The sequence below is a fragment of the Coloeus monedula genome (assembly GCF_965178545.1).
Source record: "Coloeus monedula genome assembly, chromosome: 2".
Taxonomy (NCBI): domain Eukaryota; kingdom Metazoa; phylum Chordata; class Aves; order Passeriformes; family Corvidae; genus Coloeus; species Coloeus monedula.
This window is the reverse complement of record NC_138782.1, coordinates 70,200,204-70,225,307: the sequence shown is the minus strand read 5'-3', so window position 1 is coordinate 70,225,307 and position 25,104 is coordinate 70,200,204. Positions and strand designations below refer to the sequence as shown.

General features: G+C 42.3%; 1 protein-coding gene across 1 annotated transcript in view; it reads left to right on the top strand.

The window, feature by feature from the left end:
- Positions 1–25,104, top strand: part of LOC309585339 (discoidin, CUB and LCCL domain-containing protein 1-like) — a gene marked incomplete at its 3' end in the record, with an annotated part of 154,941 nt that overhangs the window by 108,367 nt on the left and 21,470 nt on the right. Inside the window, exon 3 of the mRNA XM_082302002.1 lies at positions 16,909–17,121. Coding sequence (XP_082158128.1) covers positions 16,909–17,121 — 213 coding nt within the window. The remainder of the gene's footprint in view (positions 1–16,908; positions 17,122–25,104) is intronic.

The window sequence follows — 25,104 nt, the reverse complement described above, 5'->3', positions numbered from 1 at the left end:
TCCACACTCCTCTTTAAAAGCCTCTTAGCCTTCAGAGCCTTGACAAGAGTGACCAATTTCAGCCTCCTTCAACCAGAAGGATGTTGGCATTTGTTGGCAAAGTCCAGCGAGGATCAGTCTGACCACCAAACTGCTGCACTAACAAGCACTCTCTCTGCCTTACACCAGATCTAACATTCTAGTCTGGATTTCAAACTCTTCTTTGAAAAGAAGGGTAAGTCTCAAATACTAACAACGTGTGTTAAATACATATACCAAGAATATAATGTACTGGGTACATGGCAAAAAATATGCCTGATCACATATGGTGTCTGAAAAGTTAAAAAACAGACATTAACACTTACAAAACAAGAGCTCAATTAGAATAAAGGTTTACTAAACTCGACTTTTTCTAACATAATATAAAATATAACAGTGTTGTCTCTGACATCCAAGTTAATTCTGTACTTCATTTTAGCATAGCAGCACAGTGTTCCTGACCTGCCAGCAGTGTGAATCCACCTGCCTCACAGCAACCCATCCCCAAAAAGACTGTACAGAGTCAGACAGGCCACCTTCAATTCTCCAGCGTACTTTTAAAAGGCAAATCATTGGGGCCTGCTTAACATGCGGGTCTCCTGCGGCTGCTGGCACTGTTTCCCTACCGTGCGTCTGCGACCCTCCCTGTGGCACAAGTTTCTTCAGAGCCGGACAGTCAAGGACCCACCCAGACAGAGAGATGCCCACAGCATACTTTAGAAAAGTCCTGTTTAATTCAGCCCATAATTGTAACACACAAAAGCTGGCACAGGTTAACCATGTGGTTTGCAACCCTGCTTGGAGATACCCCCTCAGAAGCGGGTCACAGGACCGAGAAGCCCAATCATGACCCCAGCTGTGCTGAAGGGGCTGGACGGGTCAAGCGGGAGTGCTCGGCCCCACTCGTGTCCGCCCCCGCGCAGACACCCTGCGGCGTCCCCGCGCCCCTTCCCGCTGTGGCAGCAGGAGCGACGCCGGGGAATTAGCCTGCAAACGGGAAAATATTCCTCGAGAATATACACATATATACGAGTGTGTGTATATATATATGTGCGCATGTACACGCCTTGCCAACTTCGGGGGCTCGCAGGCGATGCTGGGGGCTGCATGGGTTCGGGGAAATCCCACGACCCCGGTGCAGCACTCCAGAGCGGCGGTGGGTGAGAGAAGCAGCACTCGGCGAGGAGAGGGGGCGGCGGGGCCGCGCCGGCCCCTCGGTCCACGGCAGGAGGAGGAGATACCCCGAGCGGCAGCCCAATGGGAATAGTGGCGCTTCCCCTTCTCCCGTTTCCTCTCTCCACCCCCAGCCCCAGGCCGGGGAGGCGGGAGGCAGCAGCGCTGCAGCCCGGCCACCGGCGGGGCACGGGGCCAGAGGCAGCCCCGCACGGCCCCTTCTCCGCCTCCGCAGAAACACCTGCGGGGGGAAGGATGCCGGGAGGTGACCGCCCCCCTCCGCGGGAGCGCGGGCTGGCTCCGGAGCCGCCCCAACGAGAAGGAGAAGGAGGAGGAGGAAGAGGAGAGGAAGAGAAAGGAGCAGGAGGGAAGTGGGGAAGTTGTGCCTTGCCCTCCCCGCCGAGAGCTGGAGCCATGGGCCCCGCCGGGGGGGCGCGGGCCGCCCCCTCGCTGCTGCTCTCGCTGCTGCTTGGAGCCTCGGCCCCGCTCTGGCTGCGGGCGGAGACGCTGGGTGAGTCCGAAGCCGGGCGGGGAGGGTCGGCAGCGCGGCCCCGGAGGCTCCCCACGCTGGGGACGAGCGGAGGGGTGCTGCGGGCTGACCCCGCCGGCCTCGCGAGCGTAGCCTGAGCTGCTCTGAGGACTGTATATAGCTGACCTGGTTAATCCTCGCCGGGTTTATCCCTGTGTCTGAGTAGCTGCGAGATTAAAGTGGTAACCAGCCTTACGGTAAATGTATACTATGACTTTCTTGATCTTTGTTAAATAGGATTTTTTTTTTTTTTAATTAATAAGTCAGTTAAGCGGCGAAAAAGTCTCCGGCAAGTTGCGTGCAGCAGTCAGGGAGAGGCCACCTGGGCGCCCGGCTGCGGCCGCGCCTCGTCAGCCCCGGCGGGAGCCCCGGGCGCGGCGGGAGGCGCTCGGTCACCGGCAGCACCGCGTCTGCTCCGGCCAGGGCTGGGGCTGGGCCGGCAGCCCCTGTCCCACGGCTGCGTACAGGCAGCTCTGCTCTTCCACTGCCTCGGTGAGAAAGTGAAATGCCCATGCTCGTGCCTTGGCAAAGTTTCGTAGGAGTCTCAAGGAAATGTTACGAGCCTTTTTGTGATAGTGCACTTTGTTGCAATTAGGGTGCGGGTACTGTTCTCTTTACCCTGTGTTTTTAAGCTTCCTGTGTAAATTACCAGTACAGCTGACATCTCCGACCGCGGAGTTGCAACCTCTTGGCTCTTGCATTGCATGGCCTGATGCATCCGTCTTAGAGGACTTCACTAGCAGCTACAGATAAAATAGTTAATACTGGAAACTAAGCATCATAATGAGCTTGACAATGCATTCAGATAACTTAAAAGTCCCGTATTAATGTTCTGACTTGCCTGCAAATCCCAGAACCCAGTGCTGTGCATTAGCATTGTATACATGCATTGGCAGAAAGTACTTCGGCTGATTTATGCCTGTTCTTCGCATAACCTCCTATTAACAGAGATTTTTGATAAGCATCTCCACAAAAGGGAGAAGCTGGTATGGGTCGTGTTGCCACTTGCCAGCTTCATGGTAGCTTTGCTGTTCTGTCCTCAGTGTGCTGGGATTCCAATTTGATGTGTTCCAGGAAACATATGTGTCAAAGAAAAAACATTCCCTTAATCCCCTCTTTTCATCAGTATTTTGAGGGTTTTTTGTTTGATTTCTCTTTCACCAATGTTTGTCCCTCACTCAAGGACATCAGGGAGAAGAAAGTCATTTGGGGAGTGAGTAATAGTAAGTCTGCTGGGGATTTTGGGGGGTTTTGGTGAATACAGTAACACAGTAGTAGTAAGTATGAACATCCCTTCTTGTCTGTATTCCCAAATTAATTAGTAAAAGCCCATTTGTTATATTCATGTTAAAAATGTTTCTACTATCACATCAACATAATGGAGATTTTTTTTTTTTTTTCTGGTTCTCTTTGGACCAAACTCAGATTTACAAGATAATCTGTCCAGTGTCTAGAGAGAAGAAAAGATGTTGATGCCTTTCATTTCTCCACGGGAGAAGTTCTGTGTTTGTTTATTCCTGTTACCTTATAAATTAGGGGCTAAGTGTTCTAAAGTCGCACCAGAGGAGAAAGGAGATAAGGATAAGTGGATACAAACTTCCTGTTACACAAGCTTCTTGACTTGATTTAAAAGTTGTAATGGAGCAGGAGAAGTGCCAGAGTGAATCAGGCTCGAGTTTCAGATAATTCTGTGTCACCGCTGTTGTTTCCCACCAACTGGTTCAAAGAAAGATGTACTGGTTTAAGTATATTGATTTGAAAATACCTATTTTAAAGAATGAAGCATTACATTTTTCTGACTTCTCGTGACCTGACTGCACAACATGCAGCCTTTACCTTCCTCTTAACTTTTTCTTGAGGGGTGCTACAGAACAGGGATGAAGCGGCTGTTATAGCTTCTGTTATTTTACTTCAGTTCCAAATTAAGGAAAGACCCCTTTTTTCACTGTAGCTCGGTTATTTCAGAGAATGGCTCATATCTGAGTGTGAGGATGTAGAGTCCAGGTATCAGCACTCTTTCTGTTCTTGAAAATATGTTAAATGGGTGTGTTGTCTGAGGCCTCTATGAAAATGGAATTTTTATTGTCCATAAAATGATAATAAGAAAAGCTGAGCATTAAGGGAAACTATTTTAATTAAAAAATATTTATAGGCTTAGTAGGTCTCACCTGGAAACAAATGCTACATCTATGACTGTCCATGAGTAATATATAGCCTTGGGATTTATAATAAAAGGTAGTTCTTTTCTCTTTTTATTCTGCTCTGCACTGATCTCTTGGGGTTTCAGTTGCCAGGTCTTTGCTGACAACTACAAAATATACCTTGTTCCCTGTCTGCCAGAGTCACACGGCCAACCCATATCCTGGTATCTCTTCTAAAAACCTCCTCCAGCAGTTAGAACCCAAGGCAGAAAGAAGGCAAACCAGAATGCATTATCTTTGCCTTTCACTATTCACTGATTTCCATTCTGGTGTTGTTGAGCAAGACCCTGAACCATGTAGTTGTGGGCAGGAGAAATCAGAGTTGAATCTGAGTCTTTCAGGGTTTTGACTCATTTTCTATCAGATTTCTGGCCAGTAGGACTTAAACTGACCTGAAGGTGGTTTGTTTGTAGGACAGCATAAGAGGAATGGGGATTTTAATCTATTAAGTACAAGACTTAAGCCACTGCTCTTGCTGTACCTCATTTATTTTCACTTCCAATAAAACACAGCTATGAAACTAGTTCATGTGGGATTTGCAGATCAGCATCCAGGAGTGAGCTTTGCTTGCTGTATTCCTGGATCTGTTGACAGTTTCACCCAAAGTTGGAAGAATCGATGGGGAGTAGACTTTTATATGTTTTGAGGAAAGGCTGTTATTCAATGTGGCAACAGTGTATCCAGTAATTATGAGAGATTATGCCTGCTCTCAGGGGCTTGCACAAAACCCTTGCTGAAGAACACTGGTGTGATCATGCTAATCCAGTTTGTATGCCCATTTCCAGCAGTTTGAAATGCAGATCAAGATGAATCTTTCTTGTACCCAAACCCCCCACCCCCCGCTTCAGTTTCTGAATATAAGTGATTGGTAAATTTTCAGTTTGTTTGCGTTTTGTCCTTATGTCTGTTTCCTTCCTTGGCTCCCTCTCTCTTGCCTTGGGAATGCTGACTAGAATTGCTAAAGAGGGAGGCAACAGTTTTCCAGTTGCAGTTCATAAGCAATGCGTGTACCCACCACAAGAAAACTGCAATGTTTTCAGTCACACAGACTTTGCTATAAATAGCTCTAAGCTCTTCATAAGTACTTCTCTTTAGGTTATCAGGGGATGTATTTCAAACGAAATCAAAGACGGAGAGGCCAGCAGGAGTCTCGCTGACAATGCAGGGAGAAAAAATGCTTTGGCAAGGTTGTTACCTGCATGGCTGTTGAATCATATTTCATGAAAATTATTTGTTGATTTGCATATGCAAAAATATATTCTTTATATTTATCAAGACTTTGTCACCTTTAGTCCACCTAAGTTACATAGGTAGTACAGTAAAAATTAGTTGGAAAAAATACCAACTTTGAGGACGGTCATGCTACTGTATAGTGATGCCTAAGGTACCTTTTCAAAAGTAGCTTAGCTACTAGGACTAGTATAGTTTTGAAAACCCATCTGAGCTCTCACACCGTGCCAAGAAGTGTGGTCCTGTGTGGTGGCAGGCACTGAAGTCCTCAGCATAGACATCACTATAGTTCGAGGCTGGCTGCATTGGATCAGATGCTCTCCTGTGGCATGTACTCATCAACATATGGGTTTGCACCATCTGCTAAGAATAAAACAAGCCAGACAAAATCAAAATAAAATCCTTCTGAGTGGATTCAGTGGAATGGTGTTGGATCCCAACTAACTGCAATAAAAAATATTAATAGCAATGCATAAGAATGAGCACACAACTTCCCCAAAAGGTTTAATTAGTGTTACAGCTGGGAGTGGGAAACTTCAAACTGGGACAAGCTAATAGTGATGTTTAAATAAAAAAGGATAGTGGTTTGACTAGTTTTAAGAGTATACAGATACCTTCATTTCTGCTTTCAAAATAAATTACAAACTATTTAATTAAACTGATTTTTGTTTGTGAAAATTGTGTGAGTACTAAAGCCACATTTTTGAGGTTGGCTGTATGCTTGTACATAGAGAGAGGCTGCCAGTAGTTTTGGTTAGGGTTGTTGATCCTGTATAATTAAGCCTGGGAGCTGAGTGTTTTGAGGAGAGGAAGCATTTTGGTCTTTTGTTGCCTCTCTCCCTGTCTCTTCTTTTGACAGAGCCAGGACTTGCCTCTCAGGAGTTTCCTCCCAAGTCATGAAGGCTAAGTTTGGTGGTGGTGGTGTTCTCACCCTCTTCAAGCAAGATTTCCAGTCCCAGTGTGACCATATTCATTATTTCCTGTCTCCTGAGGGGACGGGATTGCTGTCTGGTGGCAGCTCCATTCTGCTCCTGCCCATAGGCACAGAGAAGGATAAGTGCACCCATGCTGAGCAGTATTTGCCCATCTCCAAACAGCTTCAGTAAAGGTGTTTTCAAGCACCATGATGAGGGACAGGAGAATAAATGGGGAAAGCAGAGCAGGGCAAGGCTAGAAACCCAGTCTCCAGGCCTCCTACACTACCAGGGTGTTAATTTTTATATTTAGTATCACGCATTTCAGCCCAAGACACTTCTGTAATTATATTACTGTTCATCAGGCATTTAGTCAAGTTCTAAAACATTGTTTCTTCCCTCAGTTGCTGCAGAAACCTCATATCCATCACAATTTTATTCCATAATGTTCAAGCGTCTGGCATTTCCACCACAAATTGTTCAACAATATTGGATTTCAGTCTAATGCTTTGACATTACAGTTGAAGTCATGTTGATGTCATCTTCCAGATGTTCATGTCCTCTGAATAAAAATTTTGTTTGTTTGTTTTATTTCAAATTACAAAAACACATGGGGAATTCTGGATGCGATCCCTCATGCCATACAAAGGCCTGTGTGTGTCCTGTCAGAAATCAAACAAAACTTTTCTTCATGGAGTAGCAGCAGAGACTTCAAAAAGCTGGAAACATAGGTGGATTTCTTCACCCACCCGAACAGAATGGCTTTGTTACATGCCTGAGCCTTGTTGTTGCAGCTGCACTAACGGTGCAGAAGGGAGATGTGTGGCTTCTGCCTGAAACTTCTTGTATTTTGCTCTGGTGCCATACCCGTTCTGTGTTGGTGTGTTGTTTTGACTTAATAGTCAGCAGTGCCTCACTTGTAAAATGAACTCATAAAAACAACAAAAAAAGTCCACGCTTTGTCCTCCAGGTATGCAAAAATATATTTTAACTTGTAAAATAAATTCAGGTATCCTGTGGGTCTCCCTCTGCTGGGATGCTTTAGCAGCGAGGTCCATGGCTCACATTCGAGCTGTTGCCTTCCCTGTTGTCTCAGCTTTCTCCTAAAGGCAGGGGTTTGCATTATCCCGTGTTTTTTGTGTCAGCATGCTACTGGGGAATTGAAGTTCAAGTGCCTCTGAGCTACTGAAGGCTTTTTGGGTGGTCGTAAGTGCTAGCACTTTCAAACCCAAGGAGTCAGCACTTACTGATCTAGTAGTATTTTAGCACAGACAGAAGAGACATGGTTAAACTCATGGTCCTTGCTAATGCTTGTGTTTTGAAAATTAATCCACTAATTTTTTTTAGATGAAACTTAGTTGCTGTGTTTTGTAGGTGGAAAGCAAAATGAAACTGTATCAAAGTAAACCAAGCAGTTACACTGTGAGATTCACTCTTGGGTTGAGTGAAAAACTGTTCAGACCTTTCTGCTGTATCCTGTTTCAAAAGTTGAGAATATGATTGCTTAATACTACTGCTAATCAAAAAAATCTGGTCAAAATGGAATCATGGAGTTTAATTAATGAAGTGGTGTACACAGGGTGGCATAAAATATACTCCTCTGTGCTGTTTTCCACATCCATCAGCAAGCACCTTTTATATGTCTCGTTAACGTGTCACAGAAATGATGCTGTGGGCCACATGCGGTGCCACAGCCAACACTGTAGTACTTCAGTAATGATGTAGCTCCTTTCCTTTCCTTTCCTTTCCTTTCCTTTCCTTTCCTTTCCTTTCCTTTCCTTTCCTTTCCTTTCCTTTCCTTTCCTTTCCTTTCCTTTCCTTTCCTTTCCTTTCCTTTCCTTTCCTTTCCTTTCCTTTCCTTTCCTTTCCTTTCCTTTCCTTTCCTTTCCTTTCCTTTCCTTTCCTTTCCATCTTTCACAGCAACAATATGTAACCACAATGAACTGGGAAGATCACAGAAGTTTATGGAGCTTCTGTACCTTTTTGGTTAGTACTTTGAGGATGAGTATCAAGCAGGCTGGTTGTGTGACAATACTGACAAAAGGCATTTCTTGCTTTCAGTGCATTAGGTCAGAGAAGTTCTTTGATTGTTTCTTCATCTTAGTTCAGTTAAATTTTGCTTCCATTTCTACCAGAGTTGCAAGAAACCATTTGTTGTTAGTTTGCAATAACCATGGAGGAAATAGTTTCTTAGACACTGAGTTCACTGAGTCAAAAGACATTAAAAAAATTTGTTGTGCTGACAAATGACAATTATTGTTTCCCTCACAAATTTGTTTTCTCTTGAGATATTTGTTGATTTACACCTTGGGGATAATGGGGTGTTTGTATAATTCACTTTGAGAAAAGTAGCATCCTTTCTCTTGTCCTTTCTTATTAATAAATTACATATTCCATCTAGGCATACAGACATAAAAGGTGGATGCATGATTTTTCAAGTCAGGACAAGTTTGATTTCTAGAAAAAAAGACCATCCTCCATCATTGATAACTGTCTATCTTGCTTGACTTGTATCACACTAACAAGGTAATTGCATATTGAAATAAGGGGAGTGTGTGGTTTCATTCTATCATGTTCAGCCATTTCCTTTTGCCCAAATTAAAACTGTTTTGAAATCTTGCCTTCCCACCTGCTACTGTAACTGGAACAGCTCTGCTTCAGCCTCTCCTTACCCTGGTGTCTCCGAATTTCCTGTCCCTGTGGGTTTGTCAGCCCTTAGCACTGCTGTGAATATTCCTATTCCTGTGCAACCCAATATTCGAGTCTGGCCTTGAGCTTGCAGCATATGTTTCCCACACAGTCCAAATTTGGTGCAATATACTGTAAGTTAATCTCCAGTAAAGCATAGCGAAGAGAAAAACCTGGGAAGAAAACAGATGGAGAAAGTAGAGCAAACAATTTGCATATATATGATATGACTCTTAGTTAAGATTAGCATTTCCTACTTTGCCTGAAAAGTCCTTAATAAAAATCCAACTTCATGTTTGCCTCAAATCAGCAGAACTGGAGGAGATGCCCTAATGGCAAAATGTCTCCTCAACCCAGGGACAGCCCAGCACAGGGTGGGAGGGAGCTCTTCTGCTCCAGCCTTGTGTTTTGACATGTTTCTGGGATGCTGTAGGCAGAGGGGCAGGGAAGAAACTGCTATCTGTGGGATATTTGCTTCTCATAGCCCGCATAGCCCTGAACCATCACCAGGGTCCCAAATGAGACTATTTATATTTAGTCTATTTATATTTATATTTATTTATTTATAGTCCTTCATGGTTCCTTCTGAGCATGCAGTTACAAGAAGTGCTTGGGAATGGACTTGGTGCCTTCTCTGCACTTGAGGTCCATAATATGGACATAGTATCTCATAGTAATCATTTATTTATTTAGACAACAAAAAATCAGTTTTTCTTTTGCAAAAATGGGACTCTATGTTTAAGATTCCTCTGGAATTTCCATACGTGTGTAGCTCCATTCTCATATCTGTCCAAACTCACACAACATTAAGATGTTGAGGTGGTCAATCACAGCAATATGCCACCTTCATGAAAGGAAAGCATTGAAAAATATTTAAATGCAGCTATGCAGTAAATAAAGAAATTACAAATCTCTTTTGTTTCAGCAGTTAAAAAGGCATAGAAGTTTTCTCACACCCACAAGCTCAAGAGTGCTGTATTTAGAGTGCTGAAAAGCAAATTCCAGTACTGAAGCTTGCTTCTCTGGCAGGCTACATTTGGGTATACTGCCTAAGTCCTGGAAGCAGTGACTAAAACATACTTATTTTTGACATGTACTCTGGTACTGTCTGTCTTTTACAGATTGCAATGGAACTAGATGGTGGTTCACATTTGTGTTAGTGTAAGTAAGACTTTACTACTTGTTCAGGTTTCAAACCTGCATGCTGAGTGTAAAGTTCTCTCTTAGTGGACATGCCTTCCTGTTGATAGAAGAAGTTGCTTATAAGGAGATTTCTGCTTTCTCTTGACCTTTTAGCAGCTAAATAAATAAAATCTCAGATCTTCTTAGGTTGTTGTCTTTGTGAACTTCTGCAAAGGTGAGAGAGGTTTCTGGGGTAGTAAAGGCTGTTCAGGTCAGTTGAAGAAATCCTGCAAAGTCACTGCCATGTAGGTCAGCACAGCTGGAAAGATTTCCCTGGCTACTCCCAGATGGTTGTGCTGAAAACCTCTAACTTTGAGAAATGGTAGTATGGATGTAAGTTACGTTGCTAGATACGACATTCAGAAGGGTTGTCAGGGTTTTTTTCTATACTTGGTGATGGCAATCCAACTAGTTACCAAAATAACTTTTCATATGTTTGAGGCAGAGCATCTCCTGAGGCTGGCTGCAGGGGACACCCTGAGGAAAGCCAGTTCCCAGCCACAGCCTGAATGGCTGTGGGGGTGATTGCAGCTGGGCATGTGGTGGGAATTTGTGGTTTATGGAACCACCGCAGAACCAATTGGAGATCATTTGCTTCTTTCTCATTTCTGCTTTAAGAGGGACATTACAGTAAATAATGTCTGTGAAGAGGAGGGAAAAACATGCTGTGATTTGTTTGACCTTCTTCTGTTTTTGCATTCCTTTGAAGTTGGTAAGTAAATAATTTGGGCAACAAAATCAGCACTCCACAGTGTTCCTTTGTTTCTTCTGCTGCTCTACCTTCCCTTCCTGCTCTTGGACCTCCTGCCAGACACCACTTGGTTAGCTTGGGCAGCAAAATAAGTGTCCTCAGGAACTGCAGCAGCACAGAGGATAAAATGTTTCCTGACTTCTTAATGGAGTTAAATTAAAATACGACTCAAAATGTTTATGTACTATTTGTTTTCCCTTTTGCAATAGGGCATACTGTGAAGTGGGGGACTTCTTCCCTTAAAAAGATATTAATACTAATTTAAAGGCCATGGAAGATGACAATTACTGGTTTGTTTTTTTTTTTTTTTTCAGATGATTATAGACTTGCCTTAATTTTTAATGGTTTCTTTCATTATTTGAAAATAGTTTTTTCTGTATCCACAAAATATTGTGAAGGACGTAAAGCTGGACTTCTGAAAAAATCCTGCTGTGGATTTGTACACTTTTGAAGTGGGGCTCAGCCAGTTACTTGGCTGGTGTAAATGGCCTCTGCCCTGAATCCAGTGGCTTGTGAAATCCCCAAATGCATGGTTATTTCCCCCCCGCTCTGCCTTCCCCGTGTGGCTTTGGGCTCCAGCACTGCTGGGGAGGAGGACTGGGGGTTCTCACCTGCCCAGCAATGCCTCAGGTCTGTTCTATTGCCCTTTGTTTGAGCTCACTGGCAGGAAAAGCACAAAGTTCTGACATCTGACATTCTCTGTGGAAGTGATGCGTTTAGGTTCCAGTTGCAAGGAGGTGTCCCTTCTGTTATAATGGCACAGTAAAGAGCTGATGCTCTTGACCCAGGTTTGGCAGCAGAGAGGTTACAGATGAAGCACATAACTCTGCATTTTACTCCATCACCTCAGAAAGCAGTGAAGGCACGAACCACCCCCCCCCCCCCCCCAGTTGTGTTTGCAGTATGCATGATTCTGTTAGCGATGAAGGTTAAAGGAGCTGTATGAAAACCTTAAGTGTTTTCAGACCACATCAGTGGATTTGGATGGCACCTGGCAAGAAAACTTGGGTTTTCTCTGTCTTTTCTCCTGTCCCATATGAGCAGAGAGGGCACAGGTTTGACTGGAAGGAGTTGATTTCTTTTTTAGATACATATCTTTTCTTATGCATAACTCAAATCTTATTTCAAACACAGATGCAAAACTCCTTGACTCAGTTATTATTGCAGCTTTTAATAAGCTGGAGTTATTACTTCAGTGAAAGCGATGTGGAAGATGAGACAAATCTCTTTTCTTCTTGTGGGGCTTCTCATCAGAGCTCTCAGAGCCATAGGCTTGACTCAGTGGTATTTTGTTAATTTTGACTGTGCCCATTTGCTGCAGTGGCTCTTCAGAAAATGCTGATTTTTTGAGCTGAATTCAGAATTAGGTATTCAAACTCAGTTTTCTGCTCTCTCCTTGCGAAAGAAGAAGGAATGGAAAGGAAGGACAGGCCACGAGCATCCAGCAGCTCTGCTTTCTGTCCTGCATGTGGAGTAGGGGGAGCTTGCCTCGTCCCAAGAACTCCCATGAAGGTGGCCTTCAAAGGGATGTCAAACTGGGAGAGAGGAGGCAGGGAGGAGAATAAGGGTGCTTTGGGGGACTTCATCCCAGCAGAAAGAGTGGGCAGCCAAGGGACATCAGGTAGCAATACTCTATAACCAGGGAGACCAAGTGGGAAATGCTGGGACCCCACAGGCCTCACCCAATGGAATGGAAGAGGGCAGGCAGCCGCAGGCCGAGTGCGTGATCGTGCCTAGGTATAACACGTATTTAGCACTGGAGTGAGTCCAAAGGTGTTAGGAATTGGTTCGTGAGGGTGAATCAGAAGGATGAAAAAGGCAACTGTTTGCTGCCAGGATATTGTAGCCATGCTTTTGAAAATGCTTTGGTATCATACTCTGTAACTGTTCTGTAGTTGGCCGAATCAACATGTTTCTGAAGCTTTTTATATTACTTGTTTCAAAAACTGTAGCCTTTTCCCTATCTCAGAAGGGAATATGCTGAGTGGTTGGATGAAGGCACTGCATGCATCCACATGTGTGTGCAACCAAGGGGTGGAAAAGCCCAGGGAGCAGAGGAGTGAGACACCATGGCCCAGCTTGTGTGCTGGGCCTAGGAAGGGATGGAAGGACAGAGTCAGTCCATTCAGGTGGTTCTGGGTGACAGTAGGGTACCTGAAGGAACCAGCATCATTTTCAGGGATCTCTGTGCTGCTTCTGGCACCACCACCATTTTGCTAAAGTCCCAGTATCTGTCAGGGGCTGTGTCCCAGGCAGCTCACAGGATGGGGCCAGAGCTTGTTTGTGGGCATTGATTCCATCACCTCTGTCTTTCCTGGGCAGGTTAGATCCTGGAGGGGGCCCTCCTCCCTGTGTGCCAGCAGCCATGGTCAGACCCAGCCCAGACACAGGGATACTTCTCCACCTTGTCCCACACGCATCCATCACACGTGTGTCTGAGCATGGGAATACCTGCCAGCCACTTGGTATCTCCCCTTGCCCTCTCCACAGGCAGATGTGCTGGTGTCTTCTGGTGGGGTCTCAGGTTTGGGTTTACAAACATGCACTGCTCTTGGCGAGCACCATGTGAGAGAGGGCAAGGCGTGAGTAGTGTGCCCACTGCTGTGGCAGAAGGTGCCAGTTGTGGTTCCTGCTTCCTGGGGAGCTGTTTCCATTGTCTGCCATAAGAGTTTATTTTTATCTCTGGTAAACAGCCTTAATTCCAGTGCTGTGTGATCTTTGGTACAACCTGCATGTAGGCCTACAGGTGGTCACCCATGATTCAGAGATCATGATCTTGGTCTTGATTCAAATGCCCGTGGGAACTTGTTCTACAAAACATGTATGATGTGTTTTCAATAACTCCTGGTGCTGAGGAGAGATTTTATTAAATCTAAGTAGGTTTAGATTCCCTGGTTGTTGAGTACCTTGGGCTCAAATATGTTGCTTTGCTTCTGTCCAGTGAGAAGTGATGAAACGTGGATGACTGAGGCAAGGCTGCCAGCTTCTTGCCAAATGGGGTGATAGAAAACAGTTCTCAGAAGTAATGATAAGTGACAATTTAGTGTCAGCAAGAAATTCTGTGTCAAACTGACTGGTTAAATAAACATATTTCCATCCAGAAGATCTGTGCCTATAGAAAAGAGTGTGACATCAGGTGTTTAAACCATGGTTTTCATAAGGATGAGGAGTTGTGTTTTCAGCTCCCTGTATTTGAAGTTTGGCCAACACATTTCTACTGAAAATCAAATTTTCCCATGGAAAATAATAAGAACAAAACTAATGGCAGTATTGTTCACATTTTACATTTGAAAATATGACTAAGGACATGCTTTGAATTCCTTACAAGTTGCCTCCATTTCTGAGCTCATTATATAGTGATATTTGTGAGTTTTTTACTAACATTTAGTCATTAATTCGCTCTTTGAATTGTCAGAGCCTGAGCTTTATTCTACCTTCCCTCTATACCTTCTGACTCCTTCCCTAGGGTAAGTTTTCCAGCAAATTTCAGTGTACCAGAGCAAAGAAAAATCTTAATCTTGCTGAGAAACTCAGAATTCAGAGCTGCAGCCAGCCTTCTCTGTAAGAAACAATAGTTACTAGGACTTGGTCTGACTTCTTGGACATCACTTTGGTTCTTGTGGCAAACAAGCTTCTATCATTAGTTTTTCCTTTGTGGCAGGCAGGCAGAACTGAGGCAGCAAGGGATGTTATAGGTGTAGGCTGATGCTGAGCATTCCTCTCACCAGCTGCAGTGTTTGGATGGCCATGCTCCACCAGTGAAAAGTCAGAAAATAGCATTTATGCTTTCTTAGCTCAAAAGATGTTCTGGTGCTAATGCTCTTGCTCAAAGACAGATTTAACAAAAAAAAAAACCAGGAGTTTCCCTGGGAACAAGACCTTGTATAACCTCGAAGGAGGAGGATGGCAGGCTGAGGTCTCAGGCACAGTTTTGCCTGTACACTTTCTGCAGAATTATAAGGCTCTGTGACCTGGACAGTCATCAAGGTCTTATCATGATAACAGGGTCTTTACAGTTTTTTGAGCAGCATTTTGCACCACAAAAGATCCTTGGCATTGTACAAAGGTGACACAGGCCAGAACATAGCCCAGTAAGATGAAGTCTATGTGAATACTAGACTTTCCATTTTAAGGAGTTCATCCCCATGTGGTTCTGTAACTTTCCCTTTGTTTTTCCTTTTCTTTCCTAATAAGGATAAGTTGCAAACCAAGCTCAATACCCAGCTAAAATAAATGCTCACAGTTAGAAACATGCAGTTTAAATTAAAGGCCATGGGCAGTTCTTTTTTTACTGCACAGCAGTTGGCTACACAGGCATCAAGGCTGTCCTGTGTCCTGCTGGAAGTGATCTGGTTTTACACTGCCTGGACCTCTGTGGACCCCTCTCTCTGTTCAGAAAGTTGACAGCTCATTTACCATAATGTTCTTTATATTTTCATTCCTATTGCCAGAAGTTTCCATTAAAAGGTGATTTGCTGCTGATGCCAGCTTGCCTTTCATCTTGAGTATTTTCCTAGGCATCCTAAAATCAATAGTGCTTGGTTAAAAAACTTGAACAACTGGTGTTTTTTAAAGCATACGGAAAAGGAGATCTGAAGAAAACATATTAAATATGTTTTATGGTGATATGATTTTGGATCTATATCTCCTATTCACCTCTATTCCCAGCATGAACCTACAACAAAAATAAATAGCAGGCAACAAAGCTAGTAGTAATGCCAAAGCTTCAAAATAAATGTGGTTGCTTGTGAAAAAGCAGTTGAGTGAGTTGGATGAAATGGCAGTGTAATTATACGGTAGCAAGTCAAAGTTTGATAGCTTGGAGCTTATCTTAGCACAGCATGCCACTTTCCCCCCCAACCCTTGGTATGCCACATTTCTTTTTCAACACTTCATTTGTAGTTGTTCATTTTTAAATAATCCTATCAAACCTTAAATTTCTTGTTACTGATGATTTTGGAAGGAAATTCAGATAGTAATTAAAATGGCACAGAGCAAAACAGTTTAACCAAAAGCTCCCCAGAAGTAAAATTTTGGATAGTTAAAGTGAACATTGTGAATTCCCAGCTCTGCAGGATTCTTTATTTTGTTAACACTTCTTGGATTAGCTTCAGTTTTGCCAAGATAAAGGGTAACAGTATACGAGACTCCTATGGAAAGTGTGCCTATGCCCTAACTGACCTGAAAATCAGGACTGCCTGTTACATGTATGTGTGTATGACACTAGTCCACCATCACAAAAGTTTCCATTATTTGGAAGATTGAGCAGAACAAAATGGTTTAAGCTTTAATATAGAAAATTTAAGTTACTAGTATGCTTTTAAGTAGTTCAGTAAAAATTGCTTCCTTTTAGTAGTCAAGGTCTTTTATCTGATACCTGCTTCCTTCCCCCTCTGGGGATGCTTCCTGTTTTCCATGTCAGTCCACACATCCGCCCATGTATTTCCATGTGCCTTTTCCTGTTGTCCTCTGATCTGCTGCAGCTGCTCCTCAGATGCCTCTCCACCAAGGAAAGGTTCCAAAGCCGAGCTGGCTCCTATACAGTGCCATGAAGACACACTCTGAGGACACCTGCCCTCAGCTCTTGAGCTAGGAGGCAGCAGCATGTGCATTTCTGGGCGTGCTGCTGCAAAGTGGCCTGTGTACCATTAACAGTGCACACCCCACTTTGGAAGTCCCTCTTGTGTCTTCACCTTGTCCCCTGTGCTGTTTGTATTGTGCAAGGGGCACAAGAAAAACAACAGGAAAATAAGATGTGTCAGGTCTCTGACAGTAAAATCATGTCTGTGTTTTCGTGTATGACTCTGTTACCCTCTGTGATGGCTACTGCTATGGAAATAAAATGCTGACTGATAACTGGGAGAAAATTATTTAAGGAAGGATCCTGCTTTTTACATGTGGAATTGCATCATCAGGGAGTCAGTGGGGTTTGGCTGTAAAGCAGAAAGCCAGAGAGACACTGTACTATCTGTACATTGCTGTCAAATACACCCTAGCTCATGAGTGTTTCCAACCTTCCTTTCTACTGTTTTGCAGTAGAAACGTGACTATTTATTTCAGTTACCTGTGTTCCAACAATAGCAGAACTGAGGTGGAGTATTAAAAAATACTTACTTGAAAGGGAAAAGCGCATGAGACATGATTAGGTAGCCAGTATTTTCTTACATGTTTTTTATTGAGGAATACATTTTGTTTCTCTTCCTTTTTGTTCTCCTACTGCAGGGGATGGATGTGGGCACACAGTCATGTATCAAGACAGTGGGACGCTGGCATCCAAGAACTATCCTGGGACATACCCAAACTACACTCTTTGTGAAAAGAAAATCCAAGTGCCTCCAGGAAAACGCCTGATCTTGAAAATTGGAGACCTGGATATTGAATCACAGAAGTGCGAGTCCAGCTACCTTACCATTGAGAGCTCTTCAACATCACATGGTATGTAAGTGACAAGGCCATGGTAAAAGTGTGAGTAAAAGGCAGCTTAGCAAAATGCAAGAAATGTCAGTCCTCTCCTCCTCCTTTCTGTATTCAAGTGTGTCGCTCTCTGTGTGGGAAGCCATTGTCCCACTGTGTGTAGTTCTGCCGCTGTGCTGTGCTGCAGAGGGGCTGCTGGGGCTCTGGCACAGCCGTCCTGAGGGCTCTGCCTTCAGACCTGCAGAGCTGGACCATCACCGTTTTGGTACAGCAAATCTATACATCTATATCAGCCCTGTTCCCTTCTTGTGTAGGGAAAGATATTCCTCACAAACAAAGATGAGAAACTGGAGTTGATGATCCTGTGTGTCTCTATTCCTAGGCAGTCCGTGGCTCAGAGAGGAGATAACCTTTACTATTGCTAGCGGTTAGCCACCTTACTAATGTACAGGCTTTAATACTTGCAGATACTAAATGCATTCAGCCAGACTGTGCTCTTGTAAGAGATTTGCACAGGAAGATAAGTAAATAATCTGCTATAGCTGTGCACTTAAAACAGTCATAACAGCAACAGGATTAGAACCTGAGGTCTTCCTCAAAATGGTTTTCTGAACTAGTTGTCACTGAAACTTGTGATCTGCACTTTTTAGAAGAGTCAAACTGATTTTCAAGTCGTGTGCCCTTTTCGGGAAGTCCAGTTTAAATTCAAAGCTGCAAGGAGTTCTACAATGTAGGAATAAACTCCTGAATTGACAGTTCATAAAATTTTGCCTCCTGGGAGTGGGCTTTGTAGCCCTTCAGTCAGCTGAGGCTAAATGTGCTGTACTGGACTTAACAAGCAGAATGGATTCAAGGGAAAAATGTGATGAAGATATGAGCTGCACAGAGCCTCTGCAGGTTTTCCACCTCACAACTTGGCTCAGAAAAGTATGTGGTTCTCCAAAGATGAGATCTCATAGGATATCTTAGTAGTAAGGAGGGTTGATTGCCTTTCATTTATCAGCATGATAGGCTTATCACTCATCTGGTAAGAGAAGATCAAGTGAGGTATTAAAGGCTTGCTCACAAAGGGAGGTAAAGGTAATTATTGTTCTCGTGGGGGAGGTATTACGTTTTGAGACAAGCTTCACTAAGAGTGGGCAGTGACATGCTGATATCTAAGCCTGCACAGAGCTTGATTTGAGGCATAAGGAGCTTCATGTTCATGTGTGCTGGGATTTTTTTATTGTTATTTATTTATTTCTTCACTTTAAAAGTGGTGTGAGGCACTGGAAGAGGTTGCCCAGAGAAGTTGTGGGTGTACCATCCCTGGAAATATTCAAGGCCAGGTTGGATGGGGACTTGACCAGCCTAATCTAATGGAAGGTCCCTGCCCATGTCAGGGGGGGTTGGAATTAGATGCTCTTTAAGATCCCTTACAACCAAAGCCATTCTATGGTTCTGTGATCCGTTTCATAACTAAGTAATGAGTTGTGTTCACCTGAAGCAGTCTGTCTGTACTTGGCAGTAAGAAATAGGTGGTTAATAATGCATTAATGTATCTTTGTATAATTTTTATCGATACTGTCTTGACATTTCTCATCTAAGAATCTTCTCAGAAATAGGGATAAATCAATATATTGTTTTTGAAGTGAAAAATGAAGCTTGGCTGTTGATTGAAATTCTGGCTCCTCACAGATCAGCCTGAAAGCATCTTCACATCATTTATCCTGCAGTTATTCAGCCTATAAGCACAGAATAGCTGTGTATTATGCAATCAAGTCCACATAATTAATTTTTTTAGAGTATTCCCACACCCATTTTCAGATCTGGTTGGTAATGTCTGATGCATGTGGACTATAATTTGCATTCTCAGTAATGAACTGCACAATTAGCAGATTTTGGTCATATCTGATTAAACCAGTTTAATAGTTTAGGCAGACATACCATCTGTAATGATTTTTTGTGGTCTGCAGCTCACTGTAGACTTTCCTACCAGCATACCTACAGAGTATTCTACATTCAGGCAAATCCATGGAGAATGGATGTGGAAATAGTTCTATAGGCATAAATTCATGATGCTGCTTATGTTTCAAAAGACATATGAATTCTTAGATGAGATTAGATCTTCTCTAAGTCATTTTTTTCAACGGTCTTGCTGTAGCTTTGGGTTTCAATATGCATTTATGCAAGCAAAAGAAACCCTGTGAATAAGCACTGCTACATCTCTTCAGTCTGCTAAGTGTCCTTTTAGACAGCTGTTTCTGAACGCAGATCTCCTCTTTGCAACCCTTCCCTCTTCATGAACATCTACAGGCAGGTCGACATCTTCCCTCTGGCCAAGGAGGTACTGACCTTAGCCATCAAAATTCTTCTCATGGGATGATGGAGAGTTGAAAATATTTTGCAAGCACTGAAAACACCTGAGCAATTAAAAACTAATCTCTGTATGTTTTCTGTATTTGACCTGGATTTAAAAAGGGAAACCTAAAAAGCAAAGTATGAAAGCTGGCAGTGTGAATACTGCTCATGTTTCAAATTAGGCTGAGCAGCCTTTGCTTTTATTTAGGAGGTTTGCAATTACAAGACAATAAGGTCCAAAGGGAAATATGTTTTAACTATCATGCTGATCTCTTCAGCTCTACAGAAGACAACAGCATGAATGTCAGTATGAGTACAAACATCTGTTGAGGACTACATCTGAAGCTTAGAAAATTGGTCAGAGGCAAAATACTGGATTATGCATACAAATATAAAATTAGTCTGAAGAAGACTCCAGATGATAAAGTTTTGTTTTCCTTTCAGATTTCTTTCAGCCTTTGCTTTTAACTGTGATTCATTCATCATTATAACCATCTGCAGGGATTCTTGCAATACAGCAAGGGGCAACTCAATTTGTCTGTGGGGTATTTATGTTCCATGCAGTAAAGGGAAGCTGTTAAATACAAATGAACGGATTAATTGATTTATGTTACTTTTGTTAGTTGGTGACTACTTGCATGCAAATTTTATTTAAGTTCAGGACATTCCTTGAATTCTGTAGACGGAGAAGGGTACGATTCATTCCTAGAAAAGCATGTAGTATTGTGTATGCTGATCTACTGAAACCTTTCTGAGTCTCAACTAAGACACAAATGTGACACTACAGTTCCTCTCACCTTTGGTACTTCTCAGCTTTGATGGACCTGTGAAAGCAGCTATTGAATTTAGATTTCTCCAATATTGCAATTAAAAGATGATAATTAAATAATCTTAATGGAGCTCTAAAACTGGAGTCATACAGCATCTGAACACTGTATCTCTGAGTTATTACTCTGCAAATTATTTTCTTTAGTGTTCACTGGAGGAAAGAACCTGTAGCGAGCCTTTTCTTTCAAGCTGTTAGCTCTGTATCCAGACGTAGACGTGAAAATATTAATCATCAGTCAGCAAAGGGAGTCTAACACCCGTTTTGGTGAAACTGAGTCACCTTTGTCTGACAAACATTTTAATATTAGCACAGCTTTGCACGTGTTGTCTCTAGGAGAAATAAATAGGTGATCACGTTCTGTTTCAAAGGCACAGTTTTTCACTGGATTAAAATATGGTCGTTTTTGTTCCACAGAAAATTAATATGAACATAAGCTCACAGTGTAGACAAGGTGCAGCCTTTACTGAAATGCTTTTCTTCTCAAGTTAATTGCATTATCTGAGCATATTAAAAATACTGAGCTCTGAAGTAGAGCTTCTGATTTTTTAATTAGTTAAAGGGATATGTGAAAACAAGATTAACCATGTCAGCCCTGTAGTTCTCAAGAACAAAATTTGCACTACTTATGAAGGTGGATCATGTTTTAAAAGTTCAACAGGAACTGCTTTTAGTCTGCTTCTTTTCATGTCTCTATCAGATTTCTGTACCTCTTTTGACCCCTTTTTCTTGCTTTTTTCTATCTCTTTCCCCATCTAATGGCTTAGTATTTTTTCCCTTAATTTTGTGAGATGATCATCAGTCTTGACTGGAGAGAAAGACGAAAGAAGAGATAAGTGCCTACTTACTTCCTCATTCACTTGCAGGCAGTAGGAGGTTGATGTGTTCCTCTGGGGTGGATGTCAGAGCTGCTGAGTGACTAGTAATAATTTGGAGAGTTAGTGCAGTTGACTTGTTCTTGCATAATTTACAGCTAGTAACTAATGTGAAATAGAGAATTTACTGAAAATGCTTTCTTCTCCCCACACCCCATCACTAAAGGTACAGAGTACCTTCCGATGCCTCCTACCTGTCATTATTACTTGAGGGGATTCATCAAACCAGTCACTCCTTATTATGTATTGAAATAAACATGTTGTTTGAATAAAGGGTGTGTCCAGGTTTCTTTTTCATCCCTCAAAGGAAACTTGTTATTACTGTATTGTTTCTGGTATTTCAGGAAACCCAGAGAAATGCCCAGACAAGTTCTTGCTGAAGATCAAGTTGAGCAGTTTCTTAACAGTCAAAACGCTTTTAGCAGTTGGGTTTCGCCTGAGTGGTTGCAGTATCCTGAATTTTCAGCTTTGGAAGGATTGATGTAACAAAGAATGTCAGCGTTTTGTTTTATCAAGTTGACCTTTTTTCCTGTTAGTTGCATACATGTATTCTCTGGTTTTTGTTAAACTACAGTTCTTCACTCATGATTCCTAGTTGTTGCTGTGCTTCTGTCTTTGGATTTGGCTAAAACCACAGCAGCGTTAAAAGCAGGGATCTCACCTGAGGTCAAGCAGGCAGACCTACAGCCCTTTGGAAATGTTAACTGAAAGTTATATTTGTTTTTCCTGAAACAAGAAGTGCTTACCACTCAGCCTGAGGTCAGACTGTGTTGCGCAGAGTTAAGTGTTGAATAACCAGGCTGTCTCATCCTGACTACTCTGTCATCTCATATCTGCCAAGAATTAAACTCCACCTTCCCCGCACCCTGCAAGGAAGGAGCAGCACCTTTTGTCTCCTGGCATGTCCTTGCAGGGTCCTGCTGGTTCCCACTGCACATGTGCATGTCAAGGTTGGAGCAAAGAGGACCTCTCTTGGTAAGGGGGAGAGGAATAGTTACTGCTCATCAAAGTACCTGTGTGAATGTGGGATGGAGATGAATTTTGAGAGTGCAGGTGTTTTCATACAACAGATCCTTGCTGGTTTTGTGAGCTGTTTGTGAAAGGCTTGCACTCTGGATGAGTTTTTAGCTCTGAAGTGAAACAAGTATAATCTGTGTTCATCATACCCCTGTCTTTCCCCAGATACTGAGGTTATTCCAGATTGATTTATTTGAGAAAAGGCTACAATTTAAAACATTGTTTTCCCCAAACAAATGCATTAAGACATGATAATCCTTTAGAAGCACATTCATGGATTGTTGCTGTACCTTGCCTGCCAACCATGGCTTACTCTGCAAGTAAAGACTGACAAAAGGGAGAAGATTCTCTGTTGAACAGAGGCCATCATGATTTAATATCCGAACCAAGTTTCTTCAAGATCTCTGCAAATGTCAAGCTGCAGATTTCAAATAAAGTTGAGGAATTTGAAAGCAGAATGAGCAAGTGAACTGGCCATTCAATAGCTGAAGAGGGAAATAGTTGGTTCTGAAAGGAAGAAAATGCCTTATAGAACAGGCAGAAAGTATCAAGAACTAGAGAAACAAACAGCATGTAGGCACTGCCAGCTGGTGTGAAAGAAAACTGTCCTCTGGGCACAGTACTTCTTAAGGGAAATAGAAAAAATAACGGAACGTAATTCAACAAAGAAAGCTCAGGAGCTGTGCCAGAGCCTGGTTGACAGTAGAAGTAAACTAGACCTCATAAAACCAGACAATGCTGTAAAGATCATCAGATTTGCAAAGCAACACTATTATGAAAAGACAAAAGCAGTAGGCCATTGCTAACGTTTAAAAATAAACAACACGTAAAATAGTCTCTTTAGTCTCCAGAGGGGCCAGCCAAAGGATATCCATGAGACAATTTACTGTGTATCTTTATCTTGCAGGATGTTAATACTGCTTGGAGACAGTGATTCCAAAATAAAAGCATTTTATTTAAGCCACCTAAACCATACCAACAGATAAAATGTTCTGGATGAAAGGCATTAAAAGTTAGTTTAATTATGGAGAATATTACATTTAGTATACTTGAAATCCTTAGATGCCTAATATCTCTCCTGCAGTATTTTATATATATATATATATATATATATATATATATATAAAAGGAATCTGGAGTGAACAGACAGAACCACAGTTGGGTCAACTTCTTGTGACAGGGAAAGAAGAAAAGGCCCTGGCATCTAGATATAGTGATGTTGAAATATGGAGAACACCTACTCAGTTTCATCACATGTAACACATCTGTTTATTAAATCAAACTCTTTCCTTTGTTCTTATAAACAAACCAAATAATCCTGACTACTTACCCCAGCAGAGCTCCAGCCAAGTCGCTTTAACAGGAAGCTGAGAGACATCAGCATTCATGACTCGTTTTTCAAGCCGAATATGCAAAACAACCCACCTCACAACTAACATTAGAAGATGAAAAACTGATAACGTGATCTGGCAGTTCTCAAAAGGGATCTTAAAAAACTTCTGGCTAAGTCCCAGGTTTAGGAATTAAATATTTATCCAGAGTCAAGTCCAAATGCTGCAGTAAAAATTAACAGCCTTATAAGTAAGTTTCTTATTCTCATATGTGGGCTTTCTCCATCATCCCTCATCTCCACTCTGGTTGTACACTATTCATATAGACAGCCCAGGGAAATCAATAAATCCCACGTGGAATGGACAGACAAGATGGGGAGCACATATGAATGAGTTTTAAAAGCAAACAATGAAAGTATTTTTGTCACCTCAATTGCAAATGGAAAATACTGAGAAGCTTAAATACAGTTTTCAGATGAAGTGTAACGTGCACAGATGCTGACTGGGTTTAGTCTTCTATGTCTATAAATTCTCACAATGTATGTATTTGAGGTAATAGTGGGTCAATGGAGAGCAAACTTACCAGGCACTACTGTGTCTGTAGCAAGGGCATCTAATCAGGCACCCCACAAGCCAAAATGCAAAAACCTTGGGAGACTGTCCTGTCTCTGGATTTACAGCATGAAAGGAAATAGAGGACTGATGTGTGGAAGTGCAGGGGAAAGAATACATAAAACCAAAGATTTTTCTAAAGAAAATTTAAAAACAGATGAAAACATAAAATTCTCTCATCTATCAAAACTGAACCCAAAGAATTGGCTTGACCCTGAATCAGTTTTATTTTCTAAGCATTACTAGTTGTCCCCTTACTGAGTTTCCTGGAAGACCATCAATGTAAAATAAATTGATTAGGGGAGAAATTGTACTTTGACGTTAAAAAGGCCACTCTGCAACGACTTGGCAAAATGGAGAGAGGTGCTGCTTAACCAAACCCAACATTATTAGGTAAATCAAATCAGAGGGTCACTGACACTGGTCATTTTAAACACAGTAAGCACCAGAAAGGGTGGATTAACACCTTTTCCTAAAAACCAGACTGTACACGTTTCTAATTCTTTCAGGGAGTAAAGAACCTCTGAGTCAAACTGGTGTCTGGTCAGTTTCCCTAAGAACAGCAATAGAGGGGTGAGATAGTGCTTACACTTTTTCCTGAACCCTACTTCTCAGCACTTATTTCTCTGTTGGGTAACATGGAAATAAGCTCTGCTAGATCCCAGGCAAGTCTGAGGACCTGACAGTGTAGTGCTGATATAGTCTTACCTGTATTATTGAGAAGAAATACATTGAAGTGTTTTGCAAGGCTTCCTCAGCTGGCAACAAAAGAACAAGTGAATGTTTTGTAGTATTAATGAATTCCACCCCCCAACACACCTTATTTTTTTCTTTCAAATCTTTGCAGAAAACATAAACTTTTGGGAAATATTCCTTCCTTGAGTATATACTCTTTCTTGCTTCTATATCCTTTAAGGAATTAATCCTAGGCTCCCTTTCTTTTGAGCTACCCATGGGAATCTCTTGGTGCTCCAGAACTGCTCTCGGCAGAAAAAAACCATAG